The sequence below is a fragment of the Felis catus genome, chromosome C1 (genome assembly GCF_018350175.1).
Source record: "Felis catus isolate Fca126 chromosome C1, F.catus_Fca126_mat1.0, whole genome shotgun sequence".
Taxonomy (NCBI): Eukaryota; Metazoa; Chordata; class Mammalia; order Carnivora; family Felidae; genus Felis; species Felis catus.
This window is the reverse complement of record NC_058375.1, coordinates 32,920,795-32,940,880: the sequence shown is the minus strand read 5'-3', so window position 1 is coordinate 32,940,880 and position 20,086 is coordinate 32,920,795. Positions and strand designations below refer to the sequence as shown.

General features: G+C 37.2%; 1 protein-coding gene across 11 annotated transcripts in view; it reads left to right on the top strand.

Annotated features, from left to right (window-relative positions):
* FOXJ3 (forkhead box J3) overlaps positions 1 to 20,086 on the top strand; it is a 147,952-nt gene that overhangs the window by 85,329 nt on the left and 42,537 nt on the right. For 10 of the 11 annotated variants that reach the window (XM_023258564.2, XM_023258563.2, XM_003989956.6 and 7 more), the window contains 2 exons: positions 1,589 to 1,672; positions 18,656 to 18,757. In XM_023258564.2, the coding sequence (XP_023114332.1) occupies positions 1,589 to 1,672; positions 18,656 to 18,757 (186 nt within the window). The remainder of the gene's footprint in view (positions 1 to 1,588; positions 1,673 to 18,655; positions 18,758 to 20,086) is intronic. The other variant, XM_019836786.2, reaches the window with a different exon arrangement.

The window sequence follows — 20,086 nt, the reverse complement described above, 5'->3', positions numbered from 1 at the left end:
TGACTACTTTGAAAAGATAGAGATGAATCCTCCAGTAATGGCTGGGTGATGAAATGAGTGCTAAGTTGAGGTACCTTTATAGACTAGGACCTGGGAAGACCTGGTATCATACCCTGTACTCTTAAAATTGTTGGCACTGTTCAAATGCTCTTCTTCGTTTTCAAAAAATGTTTATTGAGTACTTACTATGTATTTGACATTGTACCTGGCGGTACATAGTGGTGGATATAGAAATGAGTTTCTACCGTTAAGGAGCTCAGTCAGCCCGGAAAGGATACAGACCTACAAATAAGCTTATAATGTAAAGTGCAGTCAGTGGTCTAAATGTATAAAATGTGTGGAGGTCTTACAGAGGGAGAGAGTGATGAATTTAGTAGGAGGATCAGAGGAAGGATTCCTTTAGATGGGATCTGAGCTGGGTTTTGAAGGTAGAATGTGAGTTTGTCAGTGGTACTGAGATCAGCATGTAGGGTAGGCAAAGCTGTGTGAAAGAACATGGTACGTATGCTTAAAAGACTATAAGCAGATAATTCATGTTGGACACAAAGAATGAGGATTGTTAGATGAGAGCTATATTTCCCCTCATTGTCAAATACTGCCTGAAAAAACAGCCTGAGAATGTTAATGAAGTAATAGAGGCAAAGATTAAACTTTAACACTGAATTAATTGTAAAATTATAAAACTGGGATGTGCATTGTATTTCTGTTTCTGAATTGCATATCTCCCTCCCTTCCTTTTACTTTCTCCCTCATTCCTTGCCCTCCTCCCGTGTGTGTGCGTGTGTGTGTGTGTGTGTGTGTGTGTGTGTGTGTGTATAAACAAGTTAACTGAGGGAGAAAGGAAGCAAGCCTTGGTTCTGGTCCGGTCCCGGTTCTCATACCCTTGGTTGAACAAACCACTTCTCTTTTTGAGCTTTGGTTTCTTCATAATCTATACTTTTCAAATATTTTTTGAGGGAGTCCCAATTCTTGAGTGCCTGGAACACAGTAGGTGCTAAATATGTATGTTCAAATGAGTGGTCTTGAGAACTTGTATCTAAGAGAGGATAAATAATTAAAAAGCTTTAACAGAATAAGCAATAAAAGATTTATGTACAGACCATTGCTCTCCAGGATGCATTTATTATATAAAATGTGTTCAAGCAGTTTGTCTTTATATAAATGGTTTCATTTACCATTTAGATTTGTGAGGTCCTAGAGTATGGAAACTGTAGTATCTTTATATATATATAAAACTCTCCCCAGACTTGAATGTCATATGCTGTTGTAATTCTCATATGTGTCCAAAGAATTAGTATATATTTAAAAAGTGTGTTCATTTGTTCTTTGGCTGTGGCAGAAGTTCTTGGACTTAACTACTTCAGATTGTGATTTTTTTTTTCCTCTTTAATAATCTAGTTGTAAATGGACCTTTTTTCTCATGTAAACCTTATTTTTCTCAGTGCAAAGCTAGTATTTCTTCTCATGCTACTTTTCCACTGTTGTATCTGCAAAATATTTGCTTCTGGAGCAGAAGATTGTAAAAATCCATTTTTAACCTTATAGAGTTGCTGTGATATACTGTTAATATTTCTTTCTTTACCTTTAGGGGTCCTACTGGGCAATAGACACCAATCCGAAGGAAGATGCACTGCCTACTCGGCCAAAGAAGAGAGCACGATCTGTAGAACGGGTAAAAGGCTCTTTATCACAAATTGAATATGGCAGGGTTTATGTCAGCAGTACAGCTTTTTAAAGTTCATTTCCTATATAGCAACTACAACCTTAATGAAGGTAGTATTTTATTTGTATAGCATTTCTGTTTTTACAGAGCACTTTCAGACTCATTTTATTTGATCTTCATAACTCTTCGAGTGAGGTAGGCAGTTTAGGAATTAAGTAAAAGGTTTGTTTCGTAATTATGGCCTAACTGTTCCCATAGACTTGAGTCTAGGTCTCTTGAATTGTAATTTGGTATTCTTTCCTCTGTATCTCCAACACCGAGAACTGGTTTTATGTAACAGAGCTGTTCCTTTTCACTGCAGAGAATCAGTCTGATTACATTGAATTTTCCTGATGGCCTTCAAAATGGTTTTTCCTGCTTCCAACCATGGAATAATTATTTTGTGTACAAAATCTGTGCCTCTGTGTTGTTTGTAAGATCATTCTTGGGAATTTATGGTTAGAATGAATTTGCAAGAACGAAAGAGAAAAGGAGCTCTAGTTGATATCCTAGGATACTTATTGTAACATACTTTTAGTCAGCACTTTGGCTGTCATCAGACATTAACTTTACCTTTCAGCTTTCCTCATTCTGTATTTCCATCTCAGCTAAAACACATACAGACCCCATTCTACCCTACTATTCTTTGACTCATTTCAGATGTTAACTGCATTGTGAAACCTTTCCTCAATTCGTTGTGTTCTTGTAGAACTTTTACAAAGTTGTTTTATAGAATTTCTCATACTTGGTAGCAATTATTTGTCTCTATATTTGTCTCCTTCCCTGGACTGTGATCCCTTAAGAGCAGAGAAAATATATTTGTATCTCCAGTGTTAGTATTTTTCACAGCTTTTAATAAGTATCAGTAAGTGTTTTCAGAATAAATCAGGGCAAAGGGAATAAGATAAGATAAAGCAAACTGGGTAATTGTTTGGTCAGATAAATTTGTTTTATGCCCCTTCCTGGTAGAGAGATAAAACTTCAATCTTAAAGATAAGGACCTTAATTAAGCTGAGGGTTTAAGTTGGGATCAGGCGAGCTCATGAAGTATAGGTGCAGTGGGATTTAGTGAGGCAGATTTATGGGGCCAGCAGAAGGAATTCGATACTCCAGTTACCAAGCTATATGGAATTAGAGGTGAACTCTTAGGCCCACTTTTTGGTTTTGTACATACCAAAGTTTAAGAAATTAAAGTTTCATATTGGTGGGATGGTCTTCTGTTAACAGTTTTAAGATTGAGATGCTGGTGAACTATGCATGTAATGATTTGAGAGGGAACCAACCTCAGTTCCTGCCCTCCCACTTCTGCCTTTTAGAAGAGACTTAGCACATGGACTTTAATTGTGTGAGAACATGGAGCACAAAATTTTTAGCATCTCTTGCCAGAATGTGAAGGAAGGAGAGAGGTATCCACATTGTTAACCCAGAGCATCAGCAGGGATGCATATCTTGGAGGATTGAGGAATTGTGGTCTTCTCAGCCATTTGTTCTTTTTCTGCAGTGCCTGGAACTTGAATTATTTTTGGAAATTTGAATTGATAGTTGGGTTGACAACTGTGCATTTCTTTTGGGTATCAGCTTTAAATTTTATTCTTGTTTCATAGTTCTTAGAGCAGTCACTGTATTTCTGAGAGTACTTTTTTTTTTTTTTTCTGAAGACCATATTGTCCAGTTTACAGTGGAAGTTTATAGAAATAAAGGATTCAGATTACAGAAGTATGTTTTACATACAAAGCATGTGTTCTTGAATTTTGGACATATTTTCTGTTGTTTATCTTTTTATTTTCATTTTAAGCTAAAATGTGTGTAAAAACTTCAGCAACTTATCTTTGTAGTATAGTCCCATAAAATATCCAGTACCAGAGGGGCACCTGGGTGGCGCAGTTGGTTAAGCATCCGACTTCAGCCAGGTCACGATCTCGCGGTCCGTGAGTTCGAGCCCTGAGTCAGGCTCTGGGCTGATGGCTCAGAGCCTGGAGCCTGTTTCCGATTCTGTGTCTCCCTCTCTCTCTGCCCCTCCCCCGTTCATGCACTGTCTCTCTCTGTCCCAAAAATAAATAAACGTTGAAAAAAAAAATTAAAAAAAAAAAAAATCCAGTACCAGAGCCTTTTGGCTAGTACTGTTGATAATTATTTTGGCCTGAGCTGTGTATTGGTTGCTACCATAAGAGAGAAACTATATAGAAAATTCTAGCTGTAAGCAGAGTACATATAATCAGGGAGACAGATGTTGTTTAACAAATTCTCTAAACGATAATCTTTCAAAACAAAATTTATTGCTTTGACAAGCTGGTTATGTCTATATTTTTCAATTAAAGGTTTTCTTGGGAGTAGAGAGGTAGTAATATTTTTATTAGAACAGAGTTTGTATTTTAAATGACCGTTGGGTCTTATCTAAGGAAATATGTAAGACAGTCAAATAGTGATGGTTCTGAATGTGATTTTCATGTATTTAAAGTTTTCTCAAAAACTAAACATGACCCATAAGTTGAAACTTTTAAAAGATTTTATTTATTTTTATTTTTTTAAGTAATCTCTGCACCTAGTATGGGGCTCAAAGTCAGCACTTCAAGATCAAGAGTCACATGCTCTACCAACTGAGCCAGTTGGACGCCTCTAAACTTTTAAAAGATTTAAAAATGTAGATGGCAAATATGTTGACATCCCTCAAAGATTCTTATTAAATTTCTGAAATTTGTTATTTTTTTCCATGTGTAAACATCAGAATTCTATGTGAAAAATCAAAATGTTTCACACATTTTTGAAGAGAGATGAGCTTGTAGTGGAACAGAATTGGCTTTCTAAACTGCTGAAGAGAAAGGATTTTTAAAAATGCAAGTAACAGTGTCTTTATGTCCTAAATGAAAAATGAAGCATGATCATTATTTCCAGCCTAATATTCTTAACTCAGTTCTCTGGACCACCTCCCTGTCCCTTCTATTTACTTGAACAGAAGCCCATGTTCTGGCCTGATCATTTACAGTGTCCCCTTTCTTCTTTTCTTAATTCTTGAGTATAAATGTCTCTCATTTTCCTTTTTCTTATTTCTTTCATTTTCTTACCACTTTTATCATAAAATGGACCTGTAGACCTTAAAAATATATTGAATAAAATTTAGCATGGTGAAATGAATGGGCTCCTTTACTAGGAGTCCTTTGTTTTACAATTTACTTGTTCTTGTGACTTTTGGCAAATTTTTAGACATTTTTTGAGCTTCAGTATCCTCAGTTATAAAGTAAGAAGATAGAAGTCTTGACAGCTGCTATCAACTGAATGTTTGTGTTCCTCCAAAATTCCTATGTTTGGGGCGCCTGGGTGGCTCAGTCGTTTAAGTGTCTGACTTCAGCTCAGGTCATGATCTCGCAGTTCGTGAGTTCGAGCCCTGCATCGGGCTCTGTGCTGACAGCTCGGAGCCTGGAGCCTGCTTCAGATTCTGTGTCTCCCTCTCTCTCTCTTCCCCTTCCCCGCTCTGTCTCTCTCTGTCTCTCAAAAATGCATAAACGTTAAAAAAATATTTTTAAAAAACAACAAAAACCCCCCAAAATTCATATGTTTGAAACCCTGCCCAATTCCAGTGTGATGGTATTTGGAGGTGGGCTCTTTGGGAGGTAATTAGGTCAAAAGGATGAAGCCGTCATGAATGGGATTAGTGCCTTTACATGAATAGGCCAAAGAGCTAGCCAGCTGTCTGTACCATGTGGGAATACCCATGAGAATACCTGGAAGAGGGCTCTCACCAGAACCTGACCATGCTGGCACCATGATCTTGGGCTCCCTGCCTCTAAAACTGTGAGAAATAACATTTCATTTGTTGATAAGCCATCCAGCTTATGATTTGTTGTAGAAATCTGTGTGCTAAGACAACATTGTAATAATAATAGATAATTGTATTGAGTTTATGTGCCAGATGCTTTAAAGAATTTTATGTATATTAACTCCTGTAATTTTTATAGTAACTCCAAATTATGAAACGGATAGGTATAGATGTTGAGTAAGTTGTCAAAGGGTACTAAGACCACTGGGTACCAAGACCAGGATTATGAACCCAGGTAGTCTGCCTTTAGAGTCTGTGCTGTTTACAACTGTCCTGTCCTGCCACTAGTATGTACTATGCCGTAGACCACATTACTGAATCAAATTTCTTCTTATGTGTGCATATCTTGCGAGCTAATGGTCCTTGATTTTAAAAGAGAACCCTAACATTTAACATACATGTATAATATATATACATACATAGACACATAATTAGGGACATGAATATGATTATAAATGACAGAACAAGTACTAGTTAATCTGTTACACCAAGCAAGGATAACTAAAGTAGCACAATATGGATAATACTGCCCTGGGAAGGCCTTTGGGAAGAGGAGTGAAGCTTGGCGTGGAATTTTTTTGCCTAGAAATAGTTGTTCCACTTGGAGAAAACTGTGCATGATTGACTGGCAGGTAGGAAGTGCAGGTGGCATAATTGAGAACCCTTTTAACAACAGTGAAGAATTTAGGGCATGGACATTTAGATAAGGAGTAGAAAGCCTGAAGCCTTGGGATCAAGGAAGTTATTTTGATTTGATAGCCTGTAGTGTTGAGAAAGGAATCAAACAGTTAAGAAAGATACTTGCTCTTTATAAAAATACTCCTTGCAAAAGGAATATGCTGTAGCAGAGAAAATTAATTTTCCCTCTACCCTTCTAGGTTCTTGGCTGAGACCCCCCTGTAATAAAAAGGCAGATTAGTACAAGAAAAACAAATTTAATTACACATGTGTATATGGAAGTCCCACAAAGATATCAGGCTCAAAGGCATTTGAGGCTTATATACCACCCTGAGCTAAGGAAAGGAGTGTGGTCTGGGGTTTCAGAGAGGAAGAAGGCAATTCACAGAAAGGGGAGAGAAGAGCAGATGTTTGGTAAATAAATGTTTTCCCAGCTGTGCAGAAAAGTCAGATATAAAAAGTTATCTCTGGTAAAAACTTCCTGGTACAGATCCATTTCTCATTTCTTTTGGGCAGTGAAGGAGAAGGTAATTTTTCCTGAATCTACTGGGTCCTGTTTGCCTTCAGCTCAAAAATCACATGCCGGAGTGGGGCATGTTCTGGGATGGCTTGTTCTGAATCCCCTCAATGGATGGAGTTGCCATTGTGAAATGCCAATGGCCTGGGCTAAGGATACATATATGAATAAGAAAGTTCTCTAGAAAATTAGCATAGTACCAGGTTTCTTAATACGTACTCATAATTTTGTGAAATGCTGTCAGTTTACCAGGTTAATTTGACAGATCTTTGTTCTCTAGATACTGTGTGTCAGGCATTATGCTAAAATGTACGGTATACCAAGAATAATGAGACCTGATAAGACCTAGAATTCTAGCACAAAGACAAAGTAGTGTACAGAAAGTATTTTAAGAAGGATATGACACATTATTGTATACAAAGGAAGGAGAAATTAGGTTTTACCATAATATCTGGGGCACCTTCATATGGGTTCTATGGTTTGGCTTTCATGTATAGGTAAGCAGGGCAACATAGAACAGCATTCACTGAGCACACAAGTAATGAGTGTTGAGTGCCTGCTCTGAGCAGGCACTGTTTTAGGTGCTGGGGAAGCCTCAATTAACAAAACAGACATTCTCTGCTCTCCTGAAGTTTATATTCTGTTGAGGTGGGGTGTGGATAGAGAGGCATGAGATACGAGGGCATGATCAAAGGTAGGATAATAGGGGTGGAATAGTGTCAGGATTTGGGAAAGAACATAGTAGGTCATTTTATCTGGATGAGTTTTTCCTCTTTTACCTTAATTTGCATTATACATGCCACTCGTTGAGAGAGTGAGTGTACACCTTTTATAAGCGTAGAGCTAAATGTTGGGGGAATAGTGGTAGTACGCAAGACAGATTCTCCTTACGAAGCTCTGAAGCAGGAAAGCTAAGCTGTTAATTCATAATATGGCTTGTTGTCTTAGCATAATTAATAGTTCCCTGATCATTCTCAGAATAGCATTTGGATGATAAATTATGTAAGTACTCTAAAGAGAAGGGTTTTGAGAACTTTGCGGCCATATAGCAGAGAGCTGATGTTTCAGTGAGGCCTGTTGAATGAGCAGAAATAAGGCAGATGAGGGTGGTTGGCAATGTGAGAGTGAGGGGAAATCACATGTGTAAGCCTAGTCGTTAAAACAAATGCCCAAAGTTTTGAGGAACTGACTAGTTAGTATGGCTGGAACATAAGAGTCCAAGAAGGACAGTCGTTTCCAACTTTCATTTTTTTCTGTCCTATTAGTTTCTGTTCTTACGTTGATTAATAAATACATTTCTCTTTGACCTTTTGCATTTATTTTCCTTTTTAATTTGGCTTTGCTTGTTCAGTTCAGCCAAAGGATATATTACTGAAAAGTGACCTGTCCTGGAAGCTGCTTTAGGGTAGAAAAAAAGCAAGATTAGCTGGATATTATCTACAGAGTTTTGTTTGAAGACTGCAAAGCAGTGAACTATTCCAAGGGAACCAAATATTAAGGAATAGAAAAGGGAACTCTAGTTTTAGGCAGTTTTTTGTTAAAAAAAAAAAAATGCTTTGAGAGAATGAGTACTCCAGATTAGTATGGTAAATTATTTCCTTTATCATATTGATAATCACAGAAACATATTCTCTGTTCATGCTTTGATTGCCCTCCCCTTCCCCAAACTAAATCATGTGTCTTAGTTATTTTGTAGTTATTCTTTGCTTATACGGAATCTGTTATACTAAAGCAGTGGTTCTCTGTGTGTAAGGCCCAATCAGGGGGCCCACAAGGTGAAAACTGTTCATAATACTGAGATGTTCTTTGCCTTTTTTACTCATAATTTTTCAGAGGTTACATGACCTATGATTTTACCATAGATTGAAGGCAGAGGCAGATATGAGAATCCAGTGGTCTTCTATTAAGTAGAGCATTAAAGCAGTTTGTTTAAAAATTTAAAATCCATTCTTCTCACTACGTTTTTTGTTTAGAGACCGTATTTTTCATACAGAACTATGTTAGCATGCAATGTAAATGAATTAATAAGTTTTGTCTCAGTTTAAATTTCTAGTAGGTAAATATCAATAGATACAACTCACATGAATAAGAGCTCTTTGGGAGCCTCAGTAACTTTAAATAGTTGCAAAGGGGCCCTGAGATAAAATTTGAGGAATATTGTATTAAAGGAAGATTTCCTGTCTCTTCCAGGAGACATTCCTTTTGAGAAAAGATCTTTTTCATGATTTAAGTTCTGCAAGTAGACCAGGAATTGAGTGCAGGTAGCTTGAGGGGTGATACTAGGAAAGTAGGGCAATTATCAAGTCAGTTACCACTGTGAGCACTTAAGAGCACAGTCCAACTGGGAAACGTTGGGAGGTGGTTTAGAATTGTGGACAACAAGCTAAGATATCTGTCCATCAGCTCTTCCCCCATTGAGTGATGATGCCACTGGGGACATGACCTTTTCTGCACTTCTGGCCTGCCCTGCACAAAGCCAAAGCATGCTCCCCAGTTAGGAAAAAAAAATGCTTAGGTGGAGAGGTAGAGATGTTTGTAGTAAGCAGGGTAGAGAGGAACACGGAGGGGGGGGGGGCGGGGAATGTGGTTGGGTTCTGACAGTGTTTACTATGTGTCTTTACTTCTTTTCTACTAGTGGAGTGTATGTGTGTGTTTTCAGATCTGTGTGCACCTTTGTTTGTTTGTTTGTTCACAGGCTCTTGCATGTTCATAGCCTTTGACTTAAAAAATTGATTGAATCCAATCCAGGAAATCCTTTAAAAAATCTTTTGTCTCCAAGGTGTGTATGGGCACAACTGTTAAATTGGTAGATTGAGGTACATCTTTTGGAGTAGATTTCTTGTAATTGAAAGAGACTCTTCCTGGTCACTGGTTAGTATTTGCCTAAGTGCCTCATTCAGGGTTTTAAAATAAGTGGACAAAATTTAGTACTGTTAGAGAAGTTGTTGAAATGGTTGTATGTAACTGCTGCTTATGGATAGTGTTTTTTGTTTTATGGTTGGCACAAGTAAGGTGCTTTGAAAGAATTGTAAGTAGGAAATAATGCCCCTGTTAGGAATGTAAAATTTCTGAACATTCAAAGCTGGGAAGGAGGATGGGGTACTGCTGGTGGTAGGAAATAGAAATTCTAAATACAAAAACAAGAAAAAAACAACGTTTAGACTGTGTTATGTTTTAGCTTCATGTAATTTTTCAAAGTTCTTTTGTTTAAGAATATAGTAAAATTATGAGCACAATCATGTTACAGAGTCATGAGGTGTCACTTTTATTAAGTACAAGATTTGGGGGGAAATAGAATTTAACCAGGAAGTTAGGAGATCTAGTTTTAAAATTAATTGTACTATAACTTAAATATTTAATTTTCTGGTCATGGTTTCTTTAAATATAAGTGGATTGTCAGCTGTGTAGGCCCAGGAAATCCCTCAAGTGCAAAGGCTCCGAGGGAGAAACATACCTGGCACCTTGAGAAACAGCAAGGAGGTCACTGTGGCCGTGTGTGAGGAGGGAAGAGTAGTGGGACCTGACATCAGAGAAGTAAATGGTGGGAGCAGGAAAAAGATGGTGTAGCGCCTTGTGTGCCTTTATAAAGACTTCGGGTTTACTTTGAGGGAGGTGTGGAAAGCCATTGAATGGAAGGCTATAAGCAAAGTAGTGAAATAATGTGACTTACATTTTCATAGGAACACTGTAGCTGCTGTGTGGAGTGTAAGTTGTAAGAGAACAGCACTAGAAGCAGGCAAATCAGGAGGAAATTGCTGTGGCTAGTTTTGCTTAAATCTTCTAAGCACTGTTGTGGAAATTATTTGAAGGAGTAAAGGCCAGATAGAAGTACATAAACTCACTGCCTTAAGCGTGTTGGACTCTGCAAAGAAACACCTACTCTGCGATTAGCCAGCTTTTATTGGAACAAAGATGGGGGCATAACACATTACTTTTTCTTGAAGTTGTGTGTTAACAGTTCAAAGGTGATTACAGGTTTAATCGGGGAGATAACTGAAAGATAGATGGATAAATAGAAAAGAGGACATTCTTCTAGGCAGGATATTCTGCATTTGCTGCATATCTCAGATTGTTGTCATTCTGTTGTCATTTTGTGACGCAGTTTCAGTCATATGGAGTGGTCTTGTTGATTCAGAGAGCCCACTTGTGTGCCTGCGTGAGTCTGAATAAGGGGGATTCATTTAAAGGTATAAGTGAACAGAGGAAGGAATGTAATCTACATGCCCACTCTTCGAACTCCTAGAACTGAAAAAAACATTTATTTCAAGTGGACAAACATGTACAGAGTGTACATTATGTGGGAGGAGCTACATGCTGCCTGCAAGAGATAGGTGTGACTAGAATTTCCTGGGAGTTTTAAAGTCAGAGAAATCCTATCCAGTTAGAGATTTTTGACCAGGAAGTGTTTCATGAGGGGTCATTTGGACGAATGGGTAGGATTTGACAATTCGTCAAATACAGTTTACAATTTGAGGAGTTCTCACATGTGAGGTTATCACCAGTATCAAATGAACATTGCTGTCACCCCCAAAAGTTTTCTCATGCCCCTTTGGAATTTATGCCTTCCTCCGTTTTCATTCCCAGGCTGCCCTGATCTGGGGGGATTTGACATATTAATGATATTGATCATCGCAAGTCACAAAAATGTTGTATCTTTCCATTAATTAGATCTCTAATTTCTATCAGGAATGTTTTTTAGTGTTCAGTGTAGGGGACTGTGATAATTCCAGTTAGATTTAATACTGAATATTTTGTTTTTGGAAGCTATATATTTTAAAATCAGTTTTCCAGTTGCTTTCTGCTAGTATATAAAAATGTCATTAATTTTTATATATTAACCTTGCATCCTGTAATCGTGTTATTGGTAATAGTTTTATAGTGCCTTGGGATTTTCTATATAAACAGTTATGTGATCTGCAAATAGTTTTCCTGTCCCTCTCCCTCTTGCTCTTCTGTCCCTTCCCACCTTATTATAGTGACTAGAATCTCCACTACAGTGTTGAATAGAAGTGATGAAAGTGGGCATCCTTCCCTTAATTCCATTTTTAGGGGAAAAGTATAAAGTGTTCAGTATTTCACCACTAAGTGGAACATAAGCTGTAGGGCTTTTGTAGATACCCTTTATCAGAATGAGGAGGTTCTCTGTTAAGTCTAGTTTGCTGAGAGTTTTTATCATGAATGGATGTAGAAAGAATTTCATCAAATGCCTTTCATACCTATTGAAATGGTCATACGGCTTTTCTTTATTCTGGTAGCATGTTGAATTACATTGGTTGTATTTTGAATGTTAAACCTTGCATTCTTTGGATAAACCCTACTAAGTCGTGATATGTTACCCCTTTCATGTATTATTGAATTCAGTTTGCTGTATTTATTGTTAAGGATTTTTGCATGTATGTTCATGAAGGATATGGATTTATAATTTTATTCTTTTGTAATGTCTGTCAGATATTGGTGTTAGAGTTGTATTGGCCTTATGTTGGTAGTATTCTTTCCTCTATTTTCTGAAAAAGTTTCTGTAGATTGGTATATCTTCCTTGAATGTTTGAGAAAGTTCATTAGTGAAACCATCTGGTTCTGCAGGGTTTTTTGGGGGGAGGTTTTTGGTATTTATTTATTTTTTAATTTTTATTTATTTTTGAGAGAGACAGAGATAGGATGCAAGTGGGTTAGGGTCAGAGAGAGAGGGAGACACAGAATCCGAAGCAGGCTCCAGGCTCCGAGCTGTCAGCACAGAGCCTGGACGAGGGGCTCGAACTCACGAGCTGTGAGATCATGACCTGAGCCGAAGTTGGACGCTCAACCGACTGAGTCACCCAGGCACCCCTGTTTTTGATATTTAATTTATTTGATATAGGACTATTAAAATTTTCTTTCTTTTTTTCAACACAAAGTGGAACATTTATTGTCTGTATAATTATAGGTTTAACTTAGCCTAAATTGCTTACTCTTCTGCAGTTTTACAGATTATACTATTTCCATTAGGAATCTCAAATATCAACAAAGAAGAAAGATAATTCACAACATTATTATCCTCTGATAAATTCCAAAAAGTAATCCAGGTAGTATCCTGAAAAACTTTTACACTTGTTTTAATGGTCTCATTGTATGAAGAGGAATATAATAATGATACTTATATTGGAAAGTAGAGAATATTTAGGAAAAAAACCAACCTGTATGTAAAGGCTGTGCTGTAAAAATGCACTCCATTTTTTTTTTTTTCCCCTCATGAATACCTGGGGTTTATTATACTTCTCTTCCTCCCTCCCTCCTTCCATCCCTCTCCTTCCACCCCTCCCTCTCACTCTCTCTTTTTAATTCTCAAGTTAGTTAACATACAGTGTAGTCTTGGCTTCAGGAGTAGAACCAGGTGATTCATCACTTACATATAACACCCAGTGCTCATCCCAACAAGTGCCCTCAATGCCCATCACCCATTGATGCACCTCCTCTTGTAATATAGGAGTGTAAAGCCATAGGTTTACCTCTAAGCACTGCTTTAACTGCATCTCACAAATTTTGGTATGTTGCATCTTTTTTATAATTTAGTTCAAAATATTAAAAAAATTCTCTGGTGAGTCTTATCTGACCCATGAATTACTTACAGATGTGTTCATTTCCAGATATTCCAAATGTTGGGTTTTCCTGGACATCTTATTATTTTAGAATAATTTTTTTTTTCATTTCAGTCTTTACATATTTATTCAGACTTATTTTGTGGCTCAACATTTCCTATATTTTTGTGAATGTCTGTGTGCACTTGAAAAGAATATGTATTACACAGTTTGGTATAATGTTCTCAGATCAAGGCATTTGCTAATGTATCCCAGTGTTCTTTTTCTTACTGATTTTTAATTGTCAGTTTTTCACTTCATATGTTTTGAAGCTTTGTTATTAGTCACATTTACATTTATAATTGTTATATCTTCAATTATTCTTTTATCAAATGTTTTTAAAATGTCTGATATACTCTGTCTTAAAGTCTATTTTATCTGATATTAATATAGCTATTTCACCCTTATTTTTACTGTTTGCATTGTATATATTTTTCCATGTATTACTTTCATCTGTGTCTGTATGAAGTTGTGACTCTTGTAGGCTGCAGTTAGCTAAGTCTTTTTTAGTATCTCTGATGATCTTTTTTTTATTGGAGGGTTTAGATTATTAACATTTTGTAATTATTGATATTGTTAGATTTAGGTCTACATTTTGTTTTGTTTGAGCTCTACATTTTTAGTTCCTTTCTTCCCCCTTTCCTGCCTTCTTTTAGATTACTTATATATTACTTACATTACTTAGCTATATTTAGTATTCTATTTTAACTTATCTATACCTTTTTGAGTATTTCAGTACATTTTTGGGCATTTTGGTATACATTCCTAACCCCTTTTCAGTCTACTCAGAGTTCATATTTTACCATTAAAAAAAATAATATTTTGAACATTTATTTGTTTTTGAGAGTCAGAGAAGGAAGTGGGAGAGGGGCAGAGAGAGAGGGAGACAAAGAATACAAAGCAGGCTCCAGGCTCTGAGCTGTCAGCACAGAGCCCGATGCGGGGCTCGAACCCACAAACTGCGAGATCATAACCTGAGCCAAAGTCAGGCACTTAACTGACTGAGCCACCCAGGCACCCCAGTATTTTACCATTTCATACAAGATGCAGAAATTTCCAACCATATGGGTCCCTTTTGCCCCTTTTCCTCATCATTTCTCCTAGTTGTAATATGTATGACATGTTACATGGAAGCCTTGCAAGGCAGTGTTTTAAGTTTGGCCTTAAATAATCATATGTGATTTTTGAAACGTAAGAGGAAAACAGTCTTTTATATTTTACTCAGATGTTTACCATTTCTTTTATTTAGTTCATTCCTCAAGATCCACGTTTTCCTGTGCTATAATTTTTCTTCATCTTAGTGAACTTTCTTATATTGCAAGTCTCCTGGCAATAAATTCTCCTGGTTTTACATTCTCTGAGAAGGTCTTTCTTTTGCCTTCATTCCTAAAGAATATTTTCATTAGATATACAAGTTTAGATTGAAAATTTTTTTCTTTCAGTACTTTAAAGATGTTTACAGTCTAATGACCTCTGTCATCTTTATGAGAAATCCAGTCATTTCCAGTCAGTGTTCTTCTGTATGTGGATGCCATCTTTCTTTGGCTGCTTTCTGTCTTTATTTTTCAACAGCTCAATTATGATGTATCCAAGTGGGATTTTTTTTTTAAATTGACACTGATGGAGGTTCACTATGAAATTCTCAAGTCTGTACATTTGTCTTTGAATAAATTTCTGAAGTTTTCAGTCATCAATTCTTCATATTGTTTCTGCTCCCCCCACCCCCTTCCTCTCCTTCTGGAACTCTAGTGACACATATTAAACCATTTGAGATTATCCCATAGCTTTCTGATGCGCTGATCTATCTTCCTCCTCCTCCTCCTCTTCCTCCTCCTCCTCTTCTTCCTCCTCCTCCTCCTCCTCCTCCTCCTCCTCCTCCTCCTCTTCTTCTTCTTCTTCTTCTTCTTCTTCTTCTTCTTCTTCTTCTTCTTCTTATGTCTTTATTCTTTTTGTTCTTTAGATCGGGTAATTTTTGTTGATCTGCCTTTGAGTTCATTGACTCTTCACTGTTTTATCTCCATTCTAATATTCAGCCTATCCATTGATCTTTAAAATACAGATAATGTACTTTTCATTTGTAAATGAAAAATTTGCTGATTTTGTTCCTTTTTATATTTTTAATTTCTCCACTGAGATTTCCTTTATTATGTTTTCATTCATGTGTGCTTTGTTTTTGTTTTTACTTTACCTCATTGAGCTTAACTGTAATAGCTTCTTAAAAATCTTTGCCACATAATTCCAGTAGCTCAGTCTTCTTCTTGTAGGCTTTTATAGATCGTCTTTTCTCTTGAGAGTGGGTTTCATTTTCCTGTTGCTTGTATGTCTAGTAATTTTAGATTGTATCCTGGACACCGTGTTATGTTATATAGACTCTGAGGTCTGTTATAATCTTGTATAGAATATTGATATTTTTGTTTTAGCTGGCAGGTAGCCACGTTAGACTCAAACTGTTAATTCTCTCTAACCTTCTGTGGACAGTGGTTCTAATTTCAATTTAATTCTTTAAGTCTGTGCTTTAGTCTGCATTTGCATGGTTCAGAAGTCAGCCTTTTGTGAAAACTTTTGTGGTGTTTCATACATAGTACTAGGGCATCTCTTTTGACTTTCTCCCCAGGGGATTCAGTCCTCTCTCTGATAGCTGGCAGTGTTTACCTGGGCTCTCTTCCCTAGTTCCCTCTGACAGAAAGATAACTTCAGCCACATCTACTTAGTTCCACATCTACTGCCCAGTCTTGGGGCAAAGCTGCAAGAAAACAGGAGACTGAGGCTGGTGTCTCCCAAGTTTTGACTTGTCTCCACATCTGCCTCATAGAATTACTTTTCAGAATCCTCAGCTAGTTTTCATCCTGTGTCCCATGCCTCCCTCCTCCACCCCCCCCCCCCCCCAACTTGTAGTTGTTATCAGCAGAAGCTTGGTGTTTGGGGAGATCACACCACCATTCTGGAAGTAGAATTTGAATGAATAGGATTTTGACAGGGAGAAAGAGGAAACTCCAGAAAGGACCTTTCACAAGCTGACTACTCTCTCCTAGATTAGACTCATTGATACTTGCTTTGTCCAGAATTTGAGTTTCGGCTGCCATTATAATAGTTATCAGGATACATTTTGGGACACCTAGATGACCGGCTTTACTAATCAGACTGTTTATTGTCTGTTAATAATGTAGAATCCTTGAGCCTATAACTAAAAATGTGTACCATACTATTGAGCATATCAAAGCATGTAAAGAGAGTGTTGTTTATTCTCTTGATGGAACCAGACTGAAGTATCCATGAAGAATATATAACTAAAAGAGTTTTAAATTTTGCCATCTAATTTATTATAGCTGAAGTTATGAATCTGCCTTTGTAGGAAAACAGTGTCTCATATCAAAGCTCTTTCTTTTCTCCTTAATCACTATTAAATATCCCTCTGTATCATAGATGTTCAGCATCAGTAACAGCTAAGTTTTCGTGGTTATCATAACAGCTAGCCCTTACCATGCATTTTAGGTACTGTGCTAAGAGCTTTGCACAAGTTACTTCATTAATGCTCTTAACAGACCTCTAAAGGAAGTGACATAATCCTCTTTTTTATACATGGATAAAAGAGCATAAAGGTTGAGTAATTTGTCTGCAGTCACACCACACAGGCTTGCCTCTTCCTACCAGTGAGGAGGAGTGAGAATTATAGTCGAAATGGAGATGACTAAGTTGGGTTAGAGGAACATGAGATTTGCAGTGTTCCAAAGTAAATGTTAATTCAGGTATAGCTAAATTGGTTGGCACTAAAATTGAGGCATAGACACAGTTGTCTGTGTAGTTCTTCCACTTGTATTGCTTGCTTTTCTTTTTTTTTCTTTCTGTTTTAGAGAGAGTGTGCACAAGTTGGGGAAAGGGGCAGAGGGAGAGAGAATCTTAAGCAGGCTTCACGCTCAGTGTGGAGCCTGACACTGGACTGTATCCCACGACCCTGGGATAATGACCTGAGCTGAAATCAAGAGTTGGGTGCTCACCCGACTGAGCCACCCAGGCGCCCCTTTCTACTTGTATTTCTGAAGCCCTTTGCCACTTTCACCTCATTCTCATTGTGTACCCAGCACCTAAGTGCCAGATACTATTATCTGGGGGGTGATTCTTATCTTTTATTTTGTTCATTTCAATAAGCTGCCTATTCCCTACTTTCACAGGATATCTGGTGAAAAATTCGCAGTGAGGAATTAATTGATAAATAGATTAATCTTAGAAATATGTCTCAGTGAAATTGCTTTCTTTTTTCATTTAGTGTGATCTTTTAAAAATGCATATTCAGTTGAGATCATGTGTGGCACATTTTTTTTTCCAGAAGAGGAATGTACATAGAACTAGCATCATAGCCACAAATTGTTTATATCTTCCCTTTCTTTAACTTCCAGCATTGAAGTCGAACTCCCTTGAGTGCTCATCAAAGCCATAAGCACCATTTTGATGGAAGAAAGAGGAGTTACCACAATTTATACCCCAAATTCTAAATACAGAATTTTGACCCCCCGTGTTAGCTCTATAAGCAATGTGTATGAAGTTGTGTTCTTCAGTGCTGTTTAGCTGCACTAACAAGGGAAGAAAAATGAAACAACTGAGAACCTTAAATCAGAGAGATTTATTTCTCTTTCAAGTAGAAGTTTTGAGATAGATTGGACCAGACAGATAACCGGCTGTGTTCCACGAATTCATTTAGGTGTCCGTGTTCCTTCTTATCTTGTATTTTTGGTGTTCCCCAGGGTATTACCCTCAGCTTTATGATGAAGCAAGATTACCACCGCTCTGTCTGTGTCCCAGCCTGCAGTAGTAGGGAAAGACAAGAGTGGAGGACAAGCAGGTTTTTTTTCACAGGCATGATCCAGTTGCACACATCACTCTTGCTCACATCTTCTTTACACATGTTAGTTACATGGCCACATACACCTTAGTCGCATGGACACAGATGGTTGCAAATGAGGCTGGAAAAGGTAGTATTTATTTAGCTGGGCAGGCCATAAGTCAGTAACTGTAGGGTTTTATTACTAAAAGGAAGAAGGGGGGAATATGGATATTTATAGGACCATTAGCAGTCTCTGCTATAGAATTTTTGCTAAACTATCCTACAGTCAATTAAAAGAGCTGGTAAGAAGTAGCCATACCAATGGACTTTGTGATATCAAGTCAGTAGCATATTAAAATATAGTACAAGAGATTTAAGCAGGGATTTAAGTTCATGTTTTTAGAAACAAAGCACAAAACCAGATGTTAGAATTTGATGAAATATCTTCAAATTGTGTTAAAGTTGCTGGATATATGAGCTAATAATTATTTATTTTGTTCTTGTATTTTAGGCCTCAACTCCATATAGCATAGATTCAGATTCTTTGGGAATGGAGTGTATTATTTCGGGAAGTGCCTCTCCAACTCTGGCAATCAACACTGTGACTAACAAAGTAATTCTGTTTTTTTAAACACTTTTGAAATGTGATTGAATAATACATTTAATTTGCCTTTATAATAACAATAGAGTTCTGTATGAGTGAGGTTACAGATGATATAAATTTGGCTAACCTATTCATGGCAGCTTGAAAGCTTGAATCCACAATGTTTTGAGGTGTGCACAAATTAGAAGGAAATATTTCCCTAAAGATTAAGTTGGAGGATGCTTATTGGGAAGCTCTATATTAATTTAAATCCTTGACACTGCCAGTTCCCAATGATAAAATTTTGAGTCTGCATTTTATCAAATCAGTTTGTTTAAAAAAATCATTGATTACCCCTCTAAATATGTGATTGAAAAAGAAAAGATTGTCAGATTCCCAAGCAGTCAGCACAATCCAGGAAAATGAATAATTTGGACAAACTCATACAGTTCATTGGAATGGTGGTCACCCTATTTCATGATATTTAACTGTAGGTCCATATCCAGAAATATAGTATGTTATAATCTGCTGTCTTTCTCCTCCCCTCTCCCCCCCCCCACGCATAACTATACTGACACAGTGTACACAGGATCTTTTTATTTGTACAAAGATAATAAACCAATAGAAGACAGTTTATAATTTTAGTGACTGATCACATTTACAATTTAGAAAGTAAGCTGGCACCTGAGGTGTAGAGTATTGATTTTTCTCAAATAACCAGTCCATGGAATGATTCCATTAGAATCACTTAGGAGAGGTCTATGTGGGTGCATATGTGTGAGTGTTTGGTGGTGGTGGTGGTAATTACAAGGTTTTATAGCAGGCCTACCAGATCATTTATTTTACACTTACGGATAGGGTTCAGAAATCTGTACTTTAAGAAATCATCCCTTATTGTGCCCAGCTAGACTTGAGAATTTCTGGTGAAGCAGAATGGGCTAGGATCAGAAATATCCAATACTGTTCTTTGTGGTAGTCCAAGTAGGAGGCTTAAACATAGGTAGTTATGGCTGTTAGGAAACAATTAGGAACTAGTAATGCTAGGACTTCATGATGAAATAATATGGAGGTCAAAGGAGGTGGAGTTTTTGGACTTCTAGATACAATGGAGTAGCTGGTTTTAGATTAATCGTTCTTCCTATCTATATAAAATACCACCATCCCCCACTACCAATAAAAAACAGGGAAGAGGCACTGGAGAACAGCAAAGCCAGGCCTTCAGGGATGAAGATCCCATAAAAAAGGGAAATACATTGAGATAAGCCCTACAAATTTTGCCTTGGGACATTTCTCAGTTCTTAATGCATGGCATACAGACTGAAAAGAAAACAGAAGCCAAAAGCAGCCATTGGGTTAGGG